Source organism: Alligator sinensis, unplaced genomic scaffold, assembly GCF_000455745.1.
Source record: "Alligator sinensis unplaced genomic scaffold, ASM45574v1 scaffold282_2, whole genome shotgun sequence".
Lineage (NCBI taxonomy): Eukaryota > Metazoa > Chordata > Crocodylia > Alligatoridae > Alligator > Alligator sinensis.
This window is the reverse complement of record NW_005841879.1, coordinates 3,291,923-3,300,399: the sequence shown is the minus strand read 5'-3', so window position 1 is coordinate 3,300,399 and position 8,477 is coordinate 3,291,923. Positions and strand designations below refer to the sequence as shown.

At 47.0% G+C, this 8,477-nt stretch overlaps 2 protein-coding genes across 6 annotated transcripts in view; both read right to left on the bottom strand.

Annotated features, from left to right (window-relative positions):
* LOC102388660 (sterile alpha motif domain-containing protein 9-like) overlaps positions 1–6,176 on the bottom strand; it is a 15,365-nt gene extending 9,189 nt beyond the window's left edge. Inside the window, 2 exon segments of the mRNA XM_006017397.3 lie at positions 91–358; positions 5,212–6,176. The gene's annotated coding sequence lies outside the window, so the exon portion shown is untranslated.
* A 100-nt stretch (positions 6,177–6,276) lies between these two features.
* The window catches only part of ERN1 (endoplasmic reticulum to nucleus signaling 1), a 37,325-nt gene continuing 35,124 nt past the window's right edge, over positions 6,277–8,477 (bottom strand). For 3 of the 5 annotated variants that reach the window (XM_006017396.3, XM_025196301.1, XM_025196303.1), the window contains one exon: positions 6,277–8,204. In XM_006017396.3, the coding sequence (XP_006017458.1) occupies positions 7,998–8,204 (207 nt within the window). In that variant the 3' untranslated portion in view covers positions 6,277–7,997. The remainder of the gene's footprint in view (positions 8,205–8,477) is intronic. The other 2 variants (XM_025196304.1, XM_025196302.1) reach the window with 2 other exon arrangements.

The window sequence follows — 8,477 nt, the reverse complement described above, 5'->3', positions numbered from 1 at the left end:
CTCTCCAGCCCAGCCAGCCAGGAACCAACCGTGATGTTAACGATTTGCAGAATCCAGGTGACAATTGACAGCTGCACAGGGAGGGCTTACCCTTGATGGAGTCGTCTTTGCCTGCCTCACTGACTCTCCAGCCCTGATGGAGGAAGTGTTGCTGCTCTGGCTGCAGCTCAGGCTGTGTCGTGGCAGTGACTGCCTGTAGAGGAGGAGTTGATCTGAGCTGGAGACAATTCCCTGGCAAATCCTGACTTCTCCAGTAGCAGAGGGGAGCTGACCCTCTTTCTCCCTCTGTCTGCAACCAGACTTACCAAAAGAAAAGCCCTGGGAATATGGCCAAGTCTCTACCCGCTGTCAGGGTGGCCTGATACAGGAAAGTAAGCAGAAAGAAATAGCTTTCTTTAGAGTTTTTATCTCTGCTCTCTGGATTTCCCCTGCTTGACCAGCACACTCCCCTGCTCCCCCTGGCTGTGCCTGCTCCAGGGAGCTCACTAGTAAATGCAGCTGGCCTAGCCAGCACCCCCTGAGTTGCCTTGGACTTTGGTTTGGGTGTGGCAACCAAGGACTTAAAAACCCCCAACTTGGCTCCAGTAGCTGATGAGCACAGGCAGGAGGTGCCACTTGGCTCATCTGGTCATGCCTTTGATTTAAAATCTCCCTGTTGTGATCAGATCCCATCAACTCGCTGAGCGCAGGGAGTTTGTTGGAAGAGCCTGTCCTCCATCGCAGAACACACCAGCTCTTTCCTGTGGGTGAGGGATGGCTGCACAGGCATAGGAAGGGGCTAGGGGCCCGAGCTTTGGCTGCTGCAAAGACACCTAATCCCAAAGATCCTGTGCTTTTAGTAGAGGTAGGGGGCCACTCCCCTAGCCTTTCCCCACTGCACCAGGCTATGATGCAGGGGAGGAGGGGCCCCCAGGCAGGTGATGTCTCTGGCCAGAGCAGGTTTTTGCCGGGCCTAGGTTGACAGGGAGGGGCAGCCCCAGGGGCTGCAGAGCAGGTATGTTGTCAAAACTGCTCCAAGGAAGCATTTCTACACCCGAGTGAGAGAGCAGGGCTGAGCCGGGGGACATGCCCTGGGCAGGGCAGGGCAGGGCAGGCCAGGGCTGGGCGCTGTACAAATAGGGTATGGAACATGAATTCCTTAGAGACACCTTCCTGTCGCTGGAGTCCTGCCTTGCACCCAGCAGAGGCAGCCGCTGTCTGGGTAACTCGCGCTGCCTGCGGGGCAGCTCTGTCTACACAAGAGCTGCGGGTCACCAGGACCTAGCAGCCCGACAGGAGGGGATGGTGGCAGGGGCTGCCACCTGCATCTCAGGGACCAGAATCCAGTTCTCCCTGTGGGGTTAGATGCTCTATGCCTCCTAACGCATAGCAGTAGGAAAACCCCCCACGGCAATTCCTAGCCACAGCGCCAGCTAGCCTGAGCTTGTCTCGCACCCTCCATCTGCTGAGTTTGTCTCACACTCGTTCATAGATGGGTCGCTATGCTTTTCATGAGGCCAACCCTGCTTTTCTGAGGCCAGCAGAAACAGCAGTTCCTGGCTGTAGCTGGCTGTTGACAACAAAGGGGTGGGGGAAGGAAGATGGTAACAGCAAAGGAACCAGCCTCTTTCAGTTTCATTTCTCAGCCCCTGCTTCACCAGCCACTCCCCTGCTTCCCCTGGCTGTGCCTGCTTCAGTGAGCTCACTGGTAAATGCATTAACCCTGAGAGCTGCACAGACTCTTTTCTGTCCGCTCTGACCTCATTTTAGTTTTGACTCCGCTCAGTGTAGCTTGTGCTGCATGGAGTCAGGTCTGTGCTGCAGCTGGTGGGAATGTCTCAGCTGTGCCCCCTCCCAGTGTAGTACCTCTTGCTTGGGTCATCTGTGCTAGAAGGCTCTAACTAGGATACAGGACCCTTATAAATTATGTATGTTGGGGGAGGGCAGGGGAAGGTGCTACATACACTTGTTTTAAAAAAAAATAAAAACCTGCTCAGTGCATGATCAGTGGATTCGCAGTACAGTGCCTTTTGCACTATCGTTTGCCAAATGGTGGGGGTTGGTAAATTTGTTGCCTTTAGCAACATGTTGGTAGGTTCAGAAGCCTTGCTGAGTGTCCTCATTGGGCACAGACAATGAAGTGCTGAGAGAAAGAACTGGGCTGGTCAGACGGTCAAAATGCCCTGTGTACCAGGAGCCAATTAAAAGGGAAGGCAGCTGTTTGTCTGGGTTTTTGGCCAGTTACTCTTCTTGACACTGAGCCGTCCACAGGGGATTGATTTCTCCAGGTATAACTGGCTGTAAGACTAAGTTGTGTTGCCTTTCTGAGGAAGGGGATTGGATTTTGCCAAGGAGAAAAAACAGTGGGTTTCAGCCAACCTTTTACCCCATGCATGCTGCAGCATGGAACAGGCTCACCTGCTTTGCAGCAGTGTGGATTGCTTTTGCCATGTGAAAATATCCTGTTCAGGGAAACTTAACCTACTCCAAAAGAAATCAACTCAAGAAGGAAGTCAACACATGCTACAACAACTTGAGAATTCCAGCTATCTTCCCAAACATGATGCAGTGCAAACAGAAAGACTACCAAAGGTTTGTTACATCTATCCAACACAAAAAGAAGAAATTGAACCAATTACTACAAGAACAACTTTCCCAGCCATGAAACAACCATCAGAGAATCAACACCAACACCATACAACATTCCAACCTCATACTTAATGAAACAGAAGGAATCAATCAGCCCTCAAATATTCTCCACTCACACACTTACCAAGCTGAAAAATATGTCCTCTCCAAAGGCCTTAATTTCTGTCCAGAAAAATACCCGAATAAGATACTACAATGTAGAGAACTAGAACAATTTTTCCAACACCTCTGTCTGAAGGAATATTTCCACAACCAAAATGAATCCAGTTTCAACATGACTTCATCCTGTGACAACTTAAATGCCAAAAACCCCTCAGATTGGACACCTAACAGAGGATGAAATTTAAACCTCGACTGCTATATTGACAGTGTCAGAAAGAGAATGAACAATGAAATAACAACAAACAGCATTATAACAACCTCTCCCTCAGAGAGAAGGGCTGTAGAATCTCTAAGATCCAACCACCAAATAGTAAAAAAACCAGCAGCTATAGGTTTATCCTTAACTGTAAAGTCTACATAAAAGAAGTCAACAGACAACTCTGACACCACCTTCTATGAAAAGCTAGAGGAAGATCCAAGTCCCCTTTTCACCTCAAAACCATCATCACATCATTTTCTTTTGAACTACAAGAAAAACTTCAGACACTGATCCGTCCACTACCCAATCCAAGGACATTTTACATGCTCCCTAAAGTCCACAAATAAGGGAACCCCGGCACACCTATAATTTCCAACTATGGAACCCTAACTGAAGAAATATCAGGTTTGATCAAATCCATCCTAAAACTTCTTGTCACCCAAAGACTGAGTTTTATCCAAGACGCAACAGACTTTCTGCAAAAACTCAAAAACATAGACCACCTTCCCAGCAGTACCCTCCTAGCCGCCAGGGATATCACCAGCATATATACCAAGATCCCACACCAGGATGGCATCCAAGCCTGCCTCACATATCTACAAGAGCAAGATTACAACTCAACGGTACTGACCTCAAGGTATTACTGAACTTTATACACTTCCTCCTCACACAACAACTTCAGTTTCAACAACCAACACTTTCTCCAGACCATGGGCACATCTATGGCACCAAAATGGCCCCACAATATGCCAACCTTTTTATGTCCCACCTAGAAGAAGAATTCCTCAAGAACTGCACCATCAAACCCATGCTATACTTGCGATGCACAGATGACATCATTTGGACTGAAACACTGCAGTCTCTGAATGTGAATTTCCATCACAACAATCATCAACCCCTCTATCAGACTGTCTCTTGAATACTCCAGCACCAACATTTTAGACACCATGATCAATATCCAGAACAGTAAAATACAAGCCACCATATACAAGAAACCCATGGACCAACATACATATCTGCACAGAACCAGCAATCGCCCTATAAACGCACCAAAAAAGCTGTAGTTTACAGCCAAGCTCTCCAATACCACCAAATTTGCACTGAGGAGAACATCCGCGATCATCACCTGACAAATCTCAAAAGGGCTCTCACCAACAAGGACACTTCTCAAGAGAGAGAGATCGCACCTTTGAAAGAGCCACCCGAATACCGTGTGAAGAATTGCTGCAGTACAGAAAGAAAATCCCCATGAAACGCACACCATTAGTTATGATATACCATCCTTCCCTGGAACCTACATGGAGAATCCTCAAACAACTGCAACGCATACTGGAAGACCCAATTCTTAAAGAGATCTTTCCAGAACCACCCCTCCTAACCTTTAAACCAGCTCTGAATCTTGCCAACCTCATCACCAGTAGCAAACTCCCTATGACCCAAACCACACCCAATGGATCCAGACCATGCCAGGACAAGAAATGTAAAACCTGCCAACACGTCTCCACCAGTCCCACAACAGCTACACCCCACAAGAGAGCCATCAGCATTCCTGGATCTTATAGTTGCACCTCCCAGAAATGTCATATATTTCATCCAGTGTGCACCAAATGTCCTGATGGAAAATATGTAGGAGAGACCAAGCAACAACTGTGCACCAGAATGAACGCGCACTGGAAATCCATCGAAGACAAAAATAGCCAGTTACCTGTGGGTGCCCACTTCTCACAGGACAATCACTCCCTCTCCAGTCTCTCAGTTCTAATCCTCAAAGGGAACTTACAATATGCATAGACGGGCCTATGAACTTCACTCCATAATCTACTGGATACAAAAAAAATCAAGGACTTAATATTGACATTGGATTTATGACACATTACAACCTGCCTGATATCTGATACCCCAGGTACTCTGCCTCCACCTGACCACTTGCATTCATTCACACATTTCCCTCCCCCCCACTCCCCCATCTCTACTCATTGTCTTCCAAACTTCCACTCATTTGCATTTTCACAGACTTCTTGTTGTAAATTAGCTTATTTTCTACCTTGGAGAACACATAACACCAGCAGTGTCTCCCTTTGTGCCAGAAAGCTTGGAAAGAACTTTTTCCCAACTATTTAGATGGTCTAATGAAAGATATCACATCTACCCAAAGAACCTTGCCTGCATGTGGTTCAAGGTTTTGAAAATGCTGCATCTTGTGTTCCTGTTCCGTTCCTTACCTTTGTCTCTGCCCTTGCAGTGCATCACCACTGCTTCCTGGTGGATGGCATGTTGCAGAAGGATGAGCTCGGGTGCAGTGTGAAAGCCCCTTCAACACTGCTGGGTATGTGTTGGTTACCTCTTTTTTATTTAGGAGTGAATGTGCATGGAGAATTGCCCACACTCCACTCCTTGCCTCCTAATCTGTACCAGAGAAATGGAGGGCTCTGCCTACAAGGAACTGGATAAGAAGAAAGGGCAACGCTTTAATTTTGCTTGTTTTGGGTAGGTTTAGAAAAGCCCAGGAACCCATGAGTCTTAGAGATGGAGTTATCCACTCCTACCAATCTCGCTGTAGTCAGGCCAAGGGCTGAGGCACAAACTTTGTCACATTTCAAGAAGCTGCCATAGTAATGTATAAAGCAAATAAAAATGACATTGGTGGGTGTGCAATGTGGGACTTGCCTAAGATAGACTAGTGTAAGTGATGGCCATGCACAGTAGCTGGAGACGGGATGAAGCTGAGTTTCTGAAGGAGATGGGGGTTGAAGACCAGCTAGAAGACTGGTGCTTTGCAATTTGTTCTGACTACCCAGCCCACCCCGACTCTCTTCAGGGCAGTGGTAGGAAATGCTGAACACACTTCTCTTTTGTCCTTGTGTTTTCTTCCTGTAGGCCAGGGTAAGGGGGGATCAGCCTGTAATGCTGATGTAGGGGGTGCACCAGACTGGTACCCCCCACAAACGCCATACTATGGTGGCAGCAGCTGGCATCTCTGGCCTCCCTGCCCAATTCTTTGACCCTATGCCAGTGGCACTCAGTAGAGATGCTGGGAACACTCCACTCTCCCTTTAGGTCAGGGCACAGAAAGAGAGGCACCAAAATACTGCCCCATACATTTGTGCATAAGTTGTTGTCTGCACTACATCGGCCTTTGGGCTACCCTGTGTCATCCAGCTCAGGCTGTTGCAGGAGTGGGAGAACCTGTTCAAACCTGTAGCAAGAGTGGAAGTAATTCTTATACAGGCCACAGAGTCCAACCTGCCTCCCACCATTTTCCCTCAGAAATGGACACACACCTCAAGTTCTAGGTCTACTTGAATTTGAGTACAAGTCATTGTTATTGAGTAGAATTATAAAAGAACTGTACAACAGAGGTACAAAAATGTGAAATAGGTTTTGAATTCTTAAGTAAAACTACTTTTTTCAAGCTTTAGAAATGTGTAACTTGCACAATTTGGCATCATATCAGAGATCTACTTTCAGACAATGCAAAATCAGAAAGAACCTCCCAGTAACGTAGGCTCCAGCCAGGTATGGCTGGGCATTGCTACAGTATGTTTAGTCACAAGTAACCATCAATAATTTACTCATTTAAGACATAATGGTACAACTAGACAAATTAAGTTTCCCCTGATCTTACGATGTACCCAACAGGAACAGACAAGATAGTTCCACTGAAAGATGCAGTATAGCTTTTCCTTGTCCAGTTATTTTAAAATATAGTCAACAAACAAACACAAGAAGTATTTTTCTTCTTAAGAAAAACAGGCTTTGGCAGCTGTGTCCATACCACTGACATCTGAGACCGTCTTGCAAAAATTTAAATAAATATAAATATGTTAAATAAATACATTGTAAAAGAAGACCACGCATGGCACATCAGTCCCCAGCACTTAATGCTTTGTGCACATTTAATGCTTGTCACAGCTTCAGGGCTACTGAAAAGGAATACTGCATCCTCTGAGACGGTAAAGAGAATGTAGACTTCCCGCAGACATAACCTATACTCCACTCGTACACGAAATGTGGTTCCATTATTTGTTACTACTTTGTCTCCCCTCCTACTACTGTTAGCCATAGTTTTACTACTCTTATTTTTGACAGTGGTTTATCTTTAGCTTTTTTTCCCAGATGGTGTCACACTGTCTGTGGGTCAGTAGGAAGAAAGCCAAAACAGAGTCAGCCAGATGACTGTGCCCAGCACCCCAGCCTCTGGCCTCTTGCTTGCAAAGAACTTGGAAACTGACCTGAATGGAGCATGTATCTCCGGCTGCAGAGCAATTCCTAACACTCTTACCTAAGCCAAACACTGTCCGTGCCCTTGCGTGAACACATGCTTGATGCTCTACCTAGTATGGCACTTATTAGGTACAGCCATACTAGAGTTCTTGTGGGGGGGGCATGTCTCCCATTGTTAATTTCTGACTTTATTCCGACAACTCCAGATTCAGGGGCTGATGTGTGAGAGTTGCACTGATTAAGCAAAAATTACATTCTCTTTACTGGTTTTGGATTTTGGTAGATGATTCCCTTTACAATCACTTCACTGAATCTAAGATGCTGCTTCTAATGCACAAGGCAGCAGTAGTGCAATGGCAGGTTTGCTACAACTAAACAGCTCCTTTTCCTCCTAGTGCCTAGTCATCGCATGATTCGGATTGCTGTGGTCTGGCTGTGTGCAGTACAAGGCATGAATGGAATAAAATACAGTGCAGGGATGTTCAGCAGTAGAACTGTGTTTCCATCTGGCCATTTGCAGTCCATCCTGCTTTCTCAAAAGCTGCCGTGAGACGGCTCCTCTGCTGCGGGACCCCGCCTTTCTGAAGGTACCGCTCGCTCCTTGGGCTCCTCCCGTCCTCTTCCTGATGCAGCGTGTGCAGAATACAAGGCACTTTCTGGGCGTATGGGTTCCTCAGGGAGACGTTTTGCTCTTTGATCCCATGAGTCTCTGCTTAGAGACGGGCCCATTTTACAGCCTGTTTGGAATGTTGGTCACGGAGAAGGGAGCTCTGTCCCCACCCTCTCAAACAGCATCTCCCACCAGTCCCTGACCTGCGGCGTCCTGAACATAGTAAGGCTGAAACAGTCTTTCCTGGCTGCAGATCTGCATAGCATGGTAAGTGTGTAAGAGCAAGCGAGGGAAACGGGATGTAAAATAGCGTACAAAGTCATCTGGGATGGTGCCCAGCGTCTCCTGCACCTCGGTGGGAAGCTCTCGGTAGTGGTGTTTCTGGAATTAGAGCAGGAAGAACATTTATTGTAAGGTCTTTGCTTTCTGCCTCCCACTGCCACAGTTCTATCGTATATGTCTCAAGAAACGGTTTAGTGGCCAGAGAAGCCTTAGCAAATGGTACGCTGGGGTTTATGGAGGTGAAAACAGCTAAGAGCAAAGTAGTTCCAGTGCAGCCTCGCTAGAGGGCACTGCCATGGTCCCGGGGAGGGTGTTTGCTATTTTAGGATAAGTCTATTTTGATGCATCATCACAGTGAAAAATGCGGTTCCT